General features: G+C 48.0%; 1 protein-coding gene across 2 annotated transcripts in view; it reads right to left on the bottom strand.

The window, feature by feature from the left end:
- cdc42bpab (CDC42 binding protein kinase alpha (DMPK-like) b) overlaps window positions 1-15,921 on the bottom strand; it is a gene marked incomplete at its 5' end in the record, with an annotated part of 60,576 nt that overhangs the window by 30,445 nt on the left and 14,210 nt on the right. For both annotated transcript variants that reach the window (XM_084439704.1, XM_084439705.1), the window contains 5 exons: window positions 80-173; window positions 6,446-6,594; window positions 7,652-7,747; window positions 8,374-8,457; window positions 11,569-11,660. In XM_084439704.1, the coding sequence (XP_084295830.1) occupies window positions 80-173; window positions 6,446-6,594; window positions 7,652-7,747; window positions 8,374-8,457; window positions 11,569-11,660 (515 nt within the window). The remainder of the gene's footprint in view (window positions 1-79; window positions 174-6,445; window positions 6,595-7,651; window positions 7,748-8,373; window positions 8,458-11,568; window positions 11,661-15,921) is intronic.

Here is a 15,921-nt window from a genome sequence, read left to right as displayed (position 1 = left end):
GGGGATGTTTGGTTTGGACCGCAGGGGGTAACCGAGGCAGCTGGGGGCGGGGGGTGGGGGGGGGGGGTTGGGGACTCACCGTTCCGTCCTCCATGAGTTTGAGGCAGGAGCCAAAGTCAGCCAGGCGGATGTGACCGTTCATGTCCATCAGGATGTTGTCAGGTTTGATATCCCTGGGAGACGGGAGAGATGGAAGGACGGAGGGAAAAAACAGAGCAAAGTAAACACGAGTGATACTGGGCGACAGGACTTTGAAAACAACGTCTTGGTTGAGCAAGGGAACGCCGTGGCCCATCTAACCTGATAACCGTTAACTGAATGCACCGGAGGAGAGAGAGAGAGAGAGTGCAGGATGGAGAGAGAGGGAGAGCAGAGAGAGAGAGAGAGAGAGAGAGAGGGAGAGAGAGAGAAAGAGAGAGAGAGAGAGAGAGAGAGTTTGCCCCTGGATGCCTTCACGTCTCCCCTCATTAAATCCTGTGTTTATTTGGGCCGTGCCCTTCTCTCTCTGGTCCCAGCCACCAAACCACCGCTCCAACACAGCAGGCCCCTTACAGGGTCTCCCATACACACACACACACACTCACGCACACACACACACACTCACGCACACACACACACACTCACGCACACACACACACACTCACACACACACACACACACACACACACGCACACACACGCGCACACACACACACAGGGTCTCCCATACACACACACACACACACACACGCACACACACAGACACACACACACACAAGCACACATATGTGTGCGCACATATACGCACACACATACACACTGGTGGTCTCTTTTCAGAAATACAATTCACAGTTCATAGTACACGCACTGCCAAAAACATTTCTCTGTAAAGAAACGGAGTCCGCTGCCTCTCCCTGTCTCTCTTTCACACACATGGCAGTTCATGTCGATGAAACGTCTTGCCAAAGCACACACTGCAGAAACACAGACATACAGAGAGAATGTGAGAGAGAAAGGGAGAGAAAGAGAGGGAAAAACCGAAAGAGAGACAGACTGAGAACAAAACAGGAAGGGAAAGAGAGACAGAGTGAGAGAGAGAAAGACAGAGAGAGGGAGAGAGAGAGAGAGAGAGAGAGAGAGAGAGAGAGAGAGAGAGAGAGAGAGAGAAAGAAAGAGAGAGACGGACTGACAAGAAGACTGGGAGGGGGAGGGGTGATCCAGTCCTAGCAAGTGAGCGCAATCAGTGAGCCAGGCACGGATGGACAGGTGGTTCACACACAAACAAAAAAAACACACACACACACACGTCAGGGACCACCAGTGTCTGGGCTGAGGTGCTTTATCCCACACTCTGACCTAAAAATACCCCTCCTCTCTGATTGGTCTGCTCCACACTGCTCTATGACCTCACATCCCCTGTCTGCCTCTCTCCTCCCTGGTGCCTCTCCCTCTTGTATTCTAACCAGGTCCTGTTGACGTCCCCCTGTTTCCTGCAGGACACCTTGTCTCCGGAAGAAGTCCCCCTGGTCCCCCTGACATCCCCCTGATCCCTGTAGAGTCCCTCTTGTACTACAACCCCCCCCCCACACACACACACACACACCCCGTTTCTAGTTGAGGTCCTCCTGAGGTCCCCATCGTTCCTGGAGAGCCCCCCAATTTTCCTCATGTCCAGTTCCATCTCACTGTGTCACCAGCTGTCTCCAATCAAGTCATTGATCCCCACTCCCCCGTATATATTTAAATATACTGTAGTTAACATCATTGCCTACTACTGAGGTAAAATGTTTGTAATTATTTACTCCTATTTTTTATGTTTTTTTTATAATGCATATCTATGCATATGTGCTATGTAAATGTTTATATGATATAGCTAATACACTTAAACATTTTCCAGAAGTGCTAGAGCATCTCGTTGAGAGAGATCAGGGAAGAACTTTTGCAGTTCTCCTGTACTGGCTCAAATGGGTGAACTGTTTTAGCTTCCCTCTGGAAAGTTAGGGGTAGGAAACTTAGGGGTAGGATAGCTATGTACTTCTTTCTATGGAGTGCATTTCTATGTACTTCTTTCTATGAAGTGCAGTGCATTGTGTATGAAATGCGATATAAATAAAGTTTGATTTGATTTGATTCAAAGAACGATGCACTGACTACATGACATGACTCACTGCACAGGACACGTGCTTCTTCACACACACACACACACACACACACACACACACACACACACACACACACACACACACACTATCACACCCAGACTGTCACTGTGGCACGAAGCAAAGTGCAGTCACACACACACACACACACACACACACTTACAGTAACATGTCACATCAGCACAATACTATTTATGGCCATAGGTCCCTGTGACTCAGCCCCTCTGACATCCTGAAGATTCCACATGTTCTGTTGTTCTCTGGGACTTATTATTTCTGGGACTTATTACATGTGTGTCGATCTGCGCATCGTAATGAAGTAAGATGACTGCGCCCGGTCAAAACTAACAGTAGGCCAATTGGAGTAATTAAGAGAATTGATTTTCCATTTAGGCTATATAAATGTTGTCTTGCACTTTTTATCTATCCAACCATGTCTCTAGCTGGCAATAAGATTAAGATATTCATCTAAGAAGCATTTTCGCTATTCCTAATTATCAGGAAGAGACTCTCTCTCTCTCTCCTGCTCCGGAGCCAGTAGTCTGTCTGCCTGCCTCACAAATCCCTGGCCACTAGGAGAGCGCAGCGCTAGATCCTAAATGTATACAAAGCAATCCTACAAAAACGGCCTAATTACCTAACATCTCTTATTACGTGGCGATCAAACATCCATCGAACTAGGTCTCGGGACCGGCTGGTTCTCGAGGTCCCTCGAGTCAAGACTGAATTAGGAAAGACTGCCTTCAGTTATGCTGCTCCCAGGGCATGGGATGAGTTCCAGGAATCTTTCAGAATGGATGCCTTAGTCACCTTGAGCACTTTAAAAAAAATAAGCTACTGGACTATAAAGTCGAGACTTGTGTGTGTTTTAAATAATGTTCCCTTCTGTATATGTTGTTGTTTGTTTGTATATGTTGTTGGCTTTTGTACAGTATGTTGTTGTTTTTCTTCCTGTAATGCTGTGTAACCAGGGCACCATCGAAAATGAGACCTTGGTGTCATTGGGTTCCCCTGGATACGTAAAGATGAAATAACAAGCAAATAATTAAATAAATAAGTAAATAAATAAAATAAAAAACGTGTGTGTGTGTTTTTGTGGGAGGATATCGCTTGTGATTATCTACTTGCGGGGATAAGCAGTAAGAAATGCGTGGAAAGTAGTAACCGCAAATATAGCAATTCAACAAGTGCGCATTGAGCCGTGGATGGCGGACTGTAGGGTACAATGTTATACCAGGAACTGTGGCCTCCATAGTACACACACACAGTCTGGGTGACATGGGCTGGGCAACACTTCATTAACTAGCCAGAGAGCATGTTGAGAGATGGACACACACCTCAGGGCGAATCAGCCTGTAACAGGGACTGTGGCTGTGTCATGGATGGTGGGCATTTTAGGTAGGTGTGTGTGGGGGGGTCATTATTCGAGAAGAGGGGAACAGTGCCCCCTGCTGATAAGCAGAGGTGCTTCTGTGTCACCTGTCACTCCTTCTCTATGTGGTCTGACTGTCTCTGTCCTCTCTCTCTCTTTCTCTCTCTCTGTCCCTGCCATGACATCACAGACGAGTCAGAGCAGACAGCATGGTGGGGGAGTCCCTCCTCCTGATAAACCAATTAGAACCTGGCGAAACCCCTGAGCCGCTAACAAGCAGACAGATCAAACAAACATGGCGGCCTCCCTCCCTCCTCTCCTCGTCTCTCACTTTATCTCTCCCTATCTTGTTCGGTCTGCCTCCCTCCAGCTCTTTCGCTCTCCACCTCCGTCTCTCGCTACCCACATCTCTCTCTAACTCTTATTACATCTCTATTCCTATCCCCCCTTCCTCCCTATCTCTGTTGTGACGTGACGAGGGCTTAATGCTAACGCTAATGCTAACGCTAGTGCTGACGCTAGTGCTGACGCTAGCCAGGCTAGTTAGCGTAGCTGGTTGCGTGGTTAATTGGGCTGCTATGTCCCGACGCAGGACTTCCTGCAGGTCTTAAGGGGCAGAGAATAGAGAGAGGGCTAATCTCCTCTAAGACCGCAGCATCCATCTGGGAGGACCATCTGGACGACACACACACACAAACACACACACACACACACACACACACACACACACACACACAAACGGTCTCCCGGGGATAGAGACAGAGACACACCCACACACCCTGCCCCCACACAGCTCATCACTGGCTGAGAACCTGACGTAGCCCAGGTAGTTAGTTGACCATTTCCTAGAGCATATTACTGGCATGCCTATCAGCTGTCATGGTTGATACATTGGCTCTTTGATAGGTTGTGTGTGTGTGTGTGTGTGTGTGTGTGTGTGTGTGTGTGTGTGTGTGTGTGTGTGTGTGAGTGTGTGTGTGTGCGTGCGCGTGTGTGTGAGTGTGTATGATAAAAGACCTTTCTCTTCTTGATCAGAAGTGGAAACGAGAGCTGTGGAGCACACATGTGCCTGATCAATAATGGAACACACATATGGCTCTGATCAATAGAGAACGACACTCTCTCTCTCACACACACACACACACACACACACACACAAACTTCTTGTGACGCATGCTGCACAGAGATGCGCAGTCTCACAAATACACACACACATGCACGCACGCACGCACACACACACACACACACACACACACACACACACACACACACACACACACACACACACACACACACACACACACACACACACACACACACACACACAGCCTTCGCCCACCACACATGCACACACAGGCAAGAGCCAGATGCAGTGCTAGTTGACAGAGACCTCAGCCATGCTGGGCAGGTCCTTTCAGGTCCATTCAGGTCCATTCATGCGTCTTTCGACCCCCCCGTGGGAGGCCTCGCACACCGCCGACCAATCAGCAGCCACGCCGGGTCACCCGGGGCCGAGTCCGGGGGGACGGGGGGACAGAAGGATGGCCACTACAGGCTCTTTGTTATTCTATTCATTGCTATTCATTTCAATCTCATTTGTCAAGGCAGGTGTCAATGAAACAAGGTATGTGTTTTTATCAGTGGCTTGATAAGCATGGTCAAATGTTTTACTGTTACAAACATGGGGGCAGGGAGAAATGTTGGTTAAATAGCACTTCATCATAATAATAATAATAATAATAATAATAATAATAGAATTACTAAGTTCCAGTATCTCTGATAAGGTGTTTTGTTTCGGGTTTTGCTTTCTAGGAGTGCTTGTCTGACTTTAATTAGGCATCCCTGAACGTGGCCTGCTAATGTGTTAACAGCTGATGAGACAGACACCTCAACAGGCTTAATGGGATTTAAATACTGCTAATTATAGGGTGAATGTATTGTCCTTTCACTTAGTCAAAAGGAAAAGACACCCACACCAACACAAACACACACTTACACCCCCCCCCCCACACACACACACACACACTCCATGTGGCATAGAGTCACACATAGAAGATACACACAAACTCACACACACGCGCGCAGCACAGTGAACAGGACACCCCCCTTCTCGGGCGGACATGCCCTGGCTGTCTCCACCCTCCACAAACCAAGCGTGCCAACCTCTCACCAGACGCCACACCCCGTCATTACCCTCCCAAAGTGTCCCCGAGGGCCTCAAAGAGCAGCGAAACGCCCCTCCCCTCCCGCCCACCCCCAGCCCCGCCCACCAGCCCCCCAACCCCCACCGCCACCAGCAGCCCTCACAGCCCCCATGCCACACCATACAATTAGTGGATCTCCATCCCTGGGAGTCTAGGCAGAGCTCTGGGATCTCACTGCAAATGCAGAAAACACAGGCACACCCAAAAGCCCTGGATGCCTCCAGTCTCCCTCTCTCTCTCTCTCTCTCTCTCTCACACACACACACACATACTGTCTTACTCTCTCTTCCTCTCTCTGTCTGTTTCTCACTGTCTTTCTCGCCCTCCCTCCCTCACACACACACTCTCTCTCTCTCTCTCTCTCTCTCTCTCTCTATTCTCCCATTTCGGGGACGCAAACGAACTGCTTGTGCGAAGCCCTCGTCATTATGCAAATGAGGCGTGGCGACCACTTCCTATGCAAGCGAGAAAGAGTGGTGATCACCGGAGGGCCTCCAGCGATCCCATGAGCACTGAGGGCTTCTCCTATTGGCTGTTTCCTCCCGCTAAAGAAGACGACAGTCTAACACCGCTTCAGACAGACCGAAATTTAATTCTCAACTCCATTTTTAAATCTTCTTTGAAATCAGAGCAGCAGAATTACTTTAGAGTGTATCTCTCTTTAGATTTTGAGAGGTGACGCATTTTAGCAGGAGAGAGATTCTACAAAAGGAGATATAGAGAGACACACACCTGTGTACGTAGTGTAGCTGGTGGACAGAGTCGATGGCCAGCACCATCTCAGCCAGGTAGAAGCGCGCCATGTCTTCAGGCAGACGGTCCTCAAACTTACTGAGCAGGGTCAGAAGGTCTCCCCCCACATAGTAGTCCATCACCAGGTACTGGAGGAGAACAGAGAGAGAGAGAGGAGAGGGGAGGGAGAGAGAAGGAGAGAGGGGGGAGGAGAGGGAGAAGGAAGAGAAGAGAGGGAGAGAGGAGAAGGAAGGGGAGAGGGGGAGGAGGACAGAGAGAGAGAGAGAGGAGAGGGGAAGGAAAGAGAAGGAGAGAGGGAGGAGGAGTGGGAGAAGGAAGAGAAGAGAGAGAGAGAGGAGAAGGAACGGGAGAGGGGGAGGAGGACAGAGAGAGAGAGAGGAGAGGGGAAGGAAAGAGAAGGAGAGAGGGGGGAGGAGAAGGAGAAGGAAGAAAAGAGAGAGAGAGAGAGAGAGAGGGAACGGGAGAGGGGGAGGAGTACAGAGAGAGAGGGAGAAGGAAGAGAAGAGGGAGAGAAGGAGAAGAAGAGAGGGACAGGTACATGTGGAGGTGGAGAGAGAGAGGGACATAGTCAGTCTATTCTGTATCATAATGATAAATGCATCACCAGGAACTGTAGTGAACAGGGACAAAGGAAGGTATAGTCATAGTGCAGTAATCCCTGGAGAGAGACGTATGCATACAGTCAGTCAACTTTCTTACATTTATCCATATCCCTGTCAATTCTAGAGATACTATAGATCTATTCTGCCTCCCAATTCTGAAGCAATGGAGGGAGGGAGGGAGGAGCTAGCAGCATTTCTCCAGGGTCCTCTCATCAGGGGTTAAACTACACATATAACTCTTCAGGGGTTCCCTGGAAATAGCAGGCTAGACCAGATGCACATCTCTAACAGATGAGGGGGGGGGGGGTGCTACGCTAACATTTGTCGTGAGAATGCCAGGAATGACAAGCAGCAGCCCTGTCATTTGAACCCTGGGCTGAAGGGAAAAGTCTGGACCACTCGGCAACAGCCAATCAGAACCCTGTGGAAAGTGTTCCTGGCCCAATCAACTGGTCTTTCACTCTGCCTTTCATGTGAGGTCCCTATCGCACTCTCCCGTGTTTTTCTTTCAGCCCCCTCTCTATGACATCATCCTCTCGTCCTCTATGACATCATCCTCTCGTCCTCGCTCAACCCATCTCACCAGGTTGGTGTCGTCCTGAAAGGCGTAGTGAAGGGTGGTGATCCACTGACTGTCTCCGTTCACCAGCACGTCACGCTCCTCACGGAAACACGCCGTCTGAACAAGCAAAGGAAAACACACACACACACATCAACAGACGTTTTTATGTTCTACCTACTGTATTAGTATGTGTGTGTGTGTGTCTTGGGGTAAGGTGGGGTTAGTGTGTGTGTGTGTGTGTGTGTGTGTGTTTGCTTGTGTGTGTGTATTTGCTTGTGTGTGTGTGTGTGTGTGTGTGTGTGTGTTTGCTTGTGTGTGTGTATTTGCTTGTGTGTGTGTGTGTGTGTTAGTGTATACAACAGTGGGTTTGTTATTCTAGATATTTTCCCATGTCCAGGCTCATGCACACACAGCATGGCAGTTCTGGCCAATGAGGTTGAGGTATGAATGAACACTGAGGCCCCAAGGGGCCAATAAGAATGTCTGGATGACTGTCTGGGGAGGCCAATGAGGAAAGCACATCAGGAACAGACTTTATAAAGCTACAGCGCTCATGTAGTCTGATATAGTCTACCTAGATTCAATTATGTCTGTAGGAGATTGGATGGGAAGTGGGGGTTCAGATCTCAGGCTGGGTTGCATAGTGCTGTTGTTGTTTTTGTTGTTGGTGTTGTTGTTGATTTGTTGTTGTTATTGTTGTTGTAGATGATGATATTGCTGGTGTTGTTGTTGTTGTTGCTCACCTCCGCTCTCTTCAACATCTCCCACTTGTTAAGGATCTTCATGGCGAACACCTTGTCTGCATTCTTCACCTTCACCACAGCAACCTGCAGAATGAGGCAGAGAAAAGGGGTGAGTTAGGTAGGTAGGTAGGTAGGTAGTTCGTTAGTTAGGACAGGTTGTCAGGTGTGTAGCATGCTCATCTAATCAGGTGTAATCAGTGATCAGCAAAAGGAGGAGAGGAAGGAAGGATGCATGTTTTAACTATTCTCACTGTGCTCTAGGAAGGAAGGATGCATGTTTTAAGTATTGTGGGCTCTAGGAAGGAAGGATGCATGTTTGAACTATTGTGGGCCCTAGCAAGGAAGAGTGCATGTTTTAACTATTCTCACTGGGCCCTAGGAAGGAAGGATGCATGTTTGAACTATTCTCACGGGGCCCTAGGAAGGAAGGATGCATGTTTTAAGTATTGTGGGCTCTAGGAAGGAAGTATGCATGTTTTAACTGTTCTCAGTGGGTCCTAGGAAGGAATGATGGAAGGAAGGTTTGAACTATTCTAACTGGGGCCTGGAGGAGGAGGACAGGAACAGGAAAAGAGTACACGGGAATTGACCTCGTCCACTGAGGTAGTGACCCCCGCTCCAGGGAGAAATGCCACCTGGATCCCATCACACACACAGCTGGGGCCCGCCTGGCAGGAGAAGCCTCCTCTACACTGGGCACTTGCCTCTCAGCTCCTATCCCTAACCTTGGCTGATTAGGCTACTTTACATTTCAATCATTTAACAGACGCTTTTATCCACAGTGACTTACAATAAGTATAGGTCAGGGTTAGGGGTTGGGGGTATGAACTAGGGTTGGGGGTATTATAAAGGGTGGAAGGAAGGGAAAGATGTGTTCAATAATTAAAATCACTAGAGAGGTGTAAAAAAACAACAAAAAAGTTCAAAAATTGAGTTATAGTGATGGTTATAGTGGTATGTCCACTGGGATCAATGGAGTTCTAGGATAGAATAGGATAGCGAGTTTTGCTTGCCGACATCCGTGATGCAACCCCAGCCTCCATTGTTCACCGGGGTAAACAAACGGATTGCAGCATTCCTAAAACGAGTAGAGTAGCAAACGGCAGGAGGCCCGAGGATGACTTCAGCGAGCTGGATTCCTCTGCCACGGCCAGCCAGAGAAAACACAAAGAGAAGCCCTTCTTCCTCCTCCCCTGCTCTGCCCAGCTCCGCTGCAGCCTCCACCACGGGAGGAATTCAAACCACCAATCATTCCCTCACCAATCATCCCCTCACCAGACACATGCAGAAACAGATACACAGTCACACGTGCGCGGTCGTGCACACGCACGCGCGCACCGCACACACACACCACACAAAAACACACACACATAGAAACACACACACGCACGCATGCACTCAAACAAACACAAACACGTGTGCGCACATAAACGCACGCGCGCACCGCACACACACACCACACACAAAAACACACATACATAGAAACACACACACGCACGCATGCACTCAAACAAACACACACACGTGTGCGCACACACACACACACACGCACTCACGCGCACACACACACAGCCCAAGTGGAGTCTGCAGTCTATTAAATGGCCTGGAGACAGAGGGTAGGAGAATGCTAATGCAAAGCAATGATAACAGTCCAGTGCTGTTTGGGTTTCCCCCCAGAGACCTGATCGGGCCAGTGGAGGAGAGGAGGACGAGACGAGAGGAGGAGAGGAGGAAAAGGGGAGCGCAGTGTTTCTGGCAGTGGTCTTGTGTTTAGTCCCCCCCAACCCCCCCCTCCCGAAATCTATCCTTCCCTCTCTCTTCATCTTCCCGGCCCTATCCCTCGCTCCCTTTGGTCTCAGCGTTTTCTGAGGCTGCTCTTCACACGCTCCGCCCCGGAGTGATAAGAAGGCCGTCCGTCGGCAGAGCTCCGGCCTCGCGCGCGCGCCCCTGCTCGTCACGCGCTGACAATGGGAGGAAGAAATAAAAAAAAGTCCTGGCTAAAATGGCCTCTTTCCCTCCCACAGCTTCCAACTCCTAAAACTCCTCGCGACTGCGCTGCTGGAGGTGGTTAACCAACCAGTCAGTAAGATGAGTTACTATTGGTCACTTCCAACCCCTCCACTGTGCTATTGGACAGGGAATGGGAAAATCAGCAATGGCACGGAATGAAAGACGATTTCATTTCAAAAAACATCCTGCAAGAAATGTGTAGCTTCCCACTGGACGCTCATCTGGCAGTGTGTGTGTGACATTTGGAGGACCTCTGGCAGAGCTGTCTGGCAGACCTGGTCACCATGATCCAGAAATCATGTGGCATCCACACAGGCCGATCAGTGGTCACGATTCTGCGTAGGATATAGCCAACATAGCCATAATGCAATGTGACACTGACAAATGTGGCCATATGCTAGCTAGCCACACAGCCATATGCTAGCTAGCGAGATACACAGCCGTACGCTAGCTAGCAAGCGAGCTACACAGCCATAATGCTATCCAGCAGGGTTGCTACCGTAGTGAACCATAGCTTGCCAAATGGCCTGTGATGGATCCACGGCACATCTGGTGTGCTGGAAGGCTCTTTAGCTTCACCACAGGGTGCCAGATTCAGCACTCTATGGGGCCTGTGCCGTTAATAAAGTAAGTATGGGCCGTCATGCGCCGCAGAGAATCAGGAATAGCACTGGCAGACAGGCTGAAGGGACACAGCCATGTTGTTCTTCCAGTTGGCGTGAAACGGTGGGGCAGAGCTCCAGGCCCATAGAACAGGCAGGAGCCATGATATAGGGCTTACGTGTGTGTGTGTGTGTGTGTGTGTGTGTGTGTGCGCGTGTGTGTGCGTGCACGCCTGCCTGAGCCTATCTACACTACACCATCTCTATATTGTAACAGCCATGTGTGACAGATGTAACCCTAGACTGCCGAGTCTCTGCCATCACTACCGTACCTGCCTCTCCAGAATTCCCCAGCCCTGACCTCACTCCTCCAGAACACGTAAGAGCGCTGCTTCTACTGCCCCACAGCACTTACCAACAAGGCCTGGTTTCACTTCCAGTTGGAATCTTTTTTTTCTCCCCTGAACAATTGTCAATAAGGGATGTTCTGCGTCCTCTTTACAGGTTGAGTCATGCAGATTGTATGTACAGCGCTGTAGTGTGTGTGCATTGCTGTTGGGCGCATATAAGCTGAATGACTTACCTCCCCGAAGGCTCCTCGACCAATCACCTTGAGGATTTCGAAGTCTTCTTTGTGCAGGCGCATCTGCTTCACCTTAGAGGTAAAGGGTTTGGCTATAGGGACAGAAAAAGGAGAGGAGATGTGGTTAGAGTCTGGAGAGACAGAGAGAGAGAGAGAGAGAGAGAGAGAGAGTGAGAGAGAGAGAGAGAGAGAGAGAGAGAGAGAGACAGGTAACCTGCATAGTTACAGTTTTTCTTCTGCAAATGTTTTCCTAAATTCAAGTGTAATTGTGCCATAATCCTAGGCTAGGCTAGTTGAGGTCAAAGGCAACACAACAGGCATCACTGGTCATTCAGGTGACGAGGCTCATGGGCTGCTGAGATCTGTCCTATCAGAGCCCTCCGGATGTGCAGACGGCACATGATAACGCCGCCTATTGTTGTGGTGGTAGTTGTGGTTCGTGGTGGAAACAGGTTCAGAGCCTTGGAGTCTATCACCGAGGTTCACTGGCCTTCCTCTGGTAGCAGATCCCATCAGGAGCCCCAAAACACAATCGGCACTTCCCTCATTTGTGGAAAACCATTCATCCACTTCCTTGTTTACGCAAACATTCATCCAGTGACCTGTCTGTGCTGAGGTCTGTGTCTGGGCCAGACAGTGTAGAGGTCTGGGTCTGGGTTACGGTCTGATTCTGGGCTTGGACCAACGAAATGCTTACACCGTGTCCTAACTACACGCAACACGAGCGAGCGTCAGCGACAAAATGCGTTCCTTTGATTTGTTTTCTATTGCTATGTCCTAACTGGACGCAAGCGACGCAACGCGAAGCGGTGCGACGTTTTAACTGCCCTTTTGACGCTCGTCCTGTTCCTATTTTCCTCCTGTTGCTCGCGTTGACAGGCGTCTGTCTTCAGTTGGGAATATAGACAAATGACGTAACAGAACAGGAAATTTAACGGTTTCAGTTAGGACAGCAAGCATGCGATGTTGCGTTCTGTTGCTCGTGTCGCAAGCAGTTAGGACACGGTGTAACATAACATTAAAACATGTAAAATAGCAGAATAGTGTACGTTTTTACAGTAGCAACAGGGGAGTGTAGTGTGGTGGGGTAAAGAGGCCCCAGAGTTCCAGACTCACAGTCTCACCCTGTGGAGGGCCAGATCTCTCCATGGTGAGAGATGGTTTGGTTTGTGTCAGATAGTGTGCAAAGCTACTTGCTCGGGGTGACCATGCAGTGTTCTTGCATATGATACTGTATCTATATTGCAAAGCCTATCCTATACTTTGGATGCCTGCTTTGAAAATCTAACTGGCTATCAGGGCTAAATTCTTTTTCACACAGCTGGCTGTTCTCCTCTGGCCTGGGCCACACAGTGAGTAAACAGCTTGGCACACTCTGGGCGCGCTCTCCAATCTCTGCGCCGTGATCGGCCAATCACTGGTCCCGAAAAAAATCACTCGCAGCGCGGCACCGCCAGTTGCCATGACGACTCAGGGTTGTGTTGCTGTCCGGGAAAATACATTCTCCAAACCAAACCCAGATAGCTGGGCCATTGTCTGTCTGTCTGTCTGTCTGTCTGTCTGTCTGTCTGTCTGTCTGTCTGTCAGCCTGTCTGTCCTCCTGCCAGTCTATATGTCAGCCTGCCTCCCCGTCTGTTTGTCTGTCTGTTTGCCTTTCAGTCTCCTTCCCTCCCTGCCTCCCTGTGAAAAAGGGAAATGCCTGTCGAAATAAAACAAACAGACCCAGATCAAACCCTGCTTTCTTTCTTTCACTCTTTCTCTCCCTCCCTCCCTCCCTCCCTCCCTCCACCAGTGAGCGTGGCAGCAGGCCTAGCCTGCCGAGGGCGAGAGGAAACCCAGACTGATCTATACCCTGATTCATGACCCTCCATGCTTTTTTTAAGGCCAATCCGATACCGATTTTGGGGATCGTTGCAGTAGCCGATACCGATACGACACCGATATTTTGGGCCGATATTTGTGGCCGATATCCCAATATTTGGTGGCCGATATTCTGGTGGTGGAGGACAATATTAAATTCACTCGCATCCCTCATAGCCAAACGTTGTATATTGCTACATTGGAAAAGTCCTAACCCCCCTGGCACAACTTCTTGGTTGAAAGATTTAATGTATTTTCTGCATCTAGAACAAATCAAACACAGTCAGAGGATCTTTACAAAGATTCCACAGAACTTGGGACCCCTTTCTCTCCTATGTTACCTCTCTAACTTCAATAGACACTTAATTCTGACCAATACCTCTATTTATTTCTCTGTCCTTTAGCTATTTACTTAGTTATTGTAAATTTATTTCGTTTTTGTTATTTTTGTCATTTAAGGAAAAGTGCTTTGTACCTCCTGGGACATGCGGGTGGGTGGGTTAGTTTAGCGCGGTTCATTGAGCGCTGTTCATGTTTGTTTTTGCTTTCGTCTTATTGATATGCTAAAACTGTCAAACTTCCAATTTACTGCTGACTTGTACTGTTTGTTACATGTCTTGGAGTTTGCACAATAAATACGTAAAAAAAAAATATATATATATTTATTTATTTATTTATTTTTACCGATAGCCAATATATGTAAAAGTGTGAATATCGGCCCGATATATCGGTTAACCGATTAATCGGTCGGACTCTATACAATCTATACCCTGATCCATGCCCCTCCCTGGGACTGCCACTAGACTGATCTATACCCTGATCCATGCCCCTCCCTGGGACTGCCACTAGACTGATCTATACCCTGATCAATGCCCCTCCCTGGGACTGCCACTAGACTGATCTATACCCTGATCCATGCCCCTCCCTGGGACTGCCACTAAACTGCAACACCCCCAATTCCAACTGCCTACTACACCGCTGCTCTGGCATGAAGGTGAAGGCCAATACATTTGCTAAATAGCTAAAAAGGCTACTAGAGATCACCCCTCCAGTTTGCAGATGTTTGTATTGTTTTGTGAGCTAGATTAGATTTCTCCGCTAGACCCAACGTTAGCCGGTTAGGCAAACATCACTCAGACAAGATGACTTAACTGCTGTTATTCAACGATCACTCAACACTCGCACACTTGCTAAGAAATTGAATGATCCTACCTTAAGAAATTGAATGATCCTACCTTATCAATGCATCAGCTGTTATCTGCTCTAATGGGATGACAATATCATATGATATTGTAGACTTAACTCCTGCTTAAGACTACATCTGTCCCTGATCACCAGGAAGCCGTTCTAAGCCACTCATAACTATCAACCAATTTCTATTCTACCATGTTTTTTTTAATCCTAGAAAAGCTGGTATACAAAAGAATGTCTCATTTCAAAAATGGCTAGCTAGTTATCAAGAACAATTTATCATGTGGTGTCCCTCAATGATCTATACTTGGACCGCTGTTATTTCTCATTTATATTAATGACCTTGCTACTGTGTCATCTACCTTACTTTCAATTATTTTTGCTGATGATACCAATTTGATTCTAACTCACGAAACTTTGATTCGCTAATTAATGTCAAGCCAATACTGGCATAACCAAAACTTCAGAATGGGTTCCAGACAAAGAAGTTATCGTTAAATATTTTTAAATGGAATTGTATTGTGTTCACAGGTAAAAACAAAAACTATTTTAGATCTAACGCTAATTTCTCAATTGGTGAGAAGGACATGATCTAGGTTTCATCCACTATTTTTTTTCCCGGAAATCGCAGAAAAACTTCAAATGGCAAACATTTCCAGTGACATGTTTTCCCTTTGAAGTTGTTCTGCGATTCCATCTTCCGTGTAGGGAAACACTACACGCTACATTGACAGTGATTTTAAAAAGGCCTACACCCAGAATTTATGAGTAAGAGTAACTTAAGAGAGAGAACGAGCTCCCGGAGCTTTAGAGCCTTCCATGTCTGAATCTGTAACACGTGTTACTGAATCTGTCACTGTGCATAGTTACAGGCTCAATGCTTCGGTACAGAGCAAGGCCAAAGCAAATTAATCAAATTGCTTTCAAAGAGTTGTCAATAGAGGCCTATACTTCATAACAGGTGGTTTATCATTACACAATAGAATGGCTATAGTCCACAACAGCAGCTTGATCAGGACTTGATTAATAGAAACCATTTGCTTGGACATGGAGGACTTCAAAACACTTTAGAGTCACTGTACGCTAAAAGCAACACGTATACCTTTGTTTACTTAGAAACACACACACACACACACACACACACACACACACACCGCCAGTCTCTCCCAGATTTACCCAGGGATCGGGAGTTTCATCTGTCTTACGGCGGGGCTATGCTCATTGTGACACAGCACACCTCCTTTAACACACTCGTTCAGACAAAGACCTTACAGTGAGCTATATGACTTTGCTATCAAAATA

This window comes from Borostomias antarcticus (genome assembly GCF_949987555.1).
Source record: "Borostomias antarcticus genome assembly, chromosome: 6".
In the NCBI taxonomy this organism is placed as follows: Eukaryota; Metazoa; Chordata; class Actinopteri; order Stomiiformes; family Stomiidae; genus Borostomias; species Borostomias antarcticus.
The sequence above is the reverse complement of the archived record's forward strand: the minus strand, read 5'-3'. Positions and strand labels throughout refer to the sequence as shown.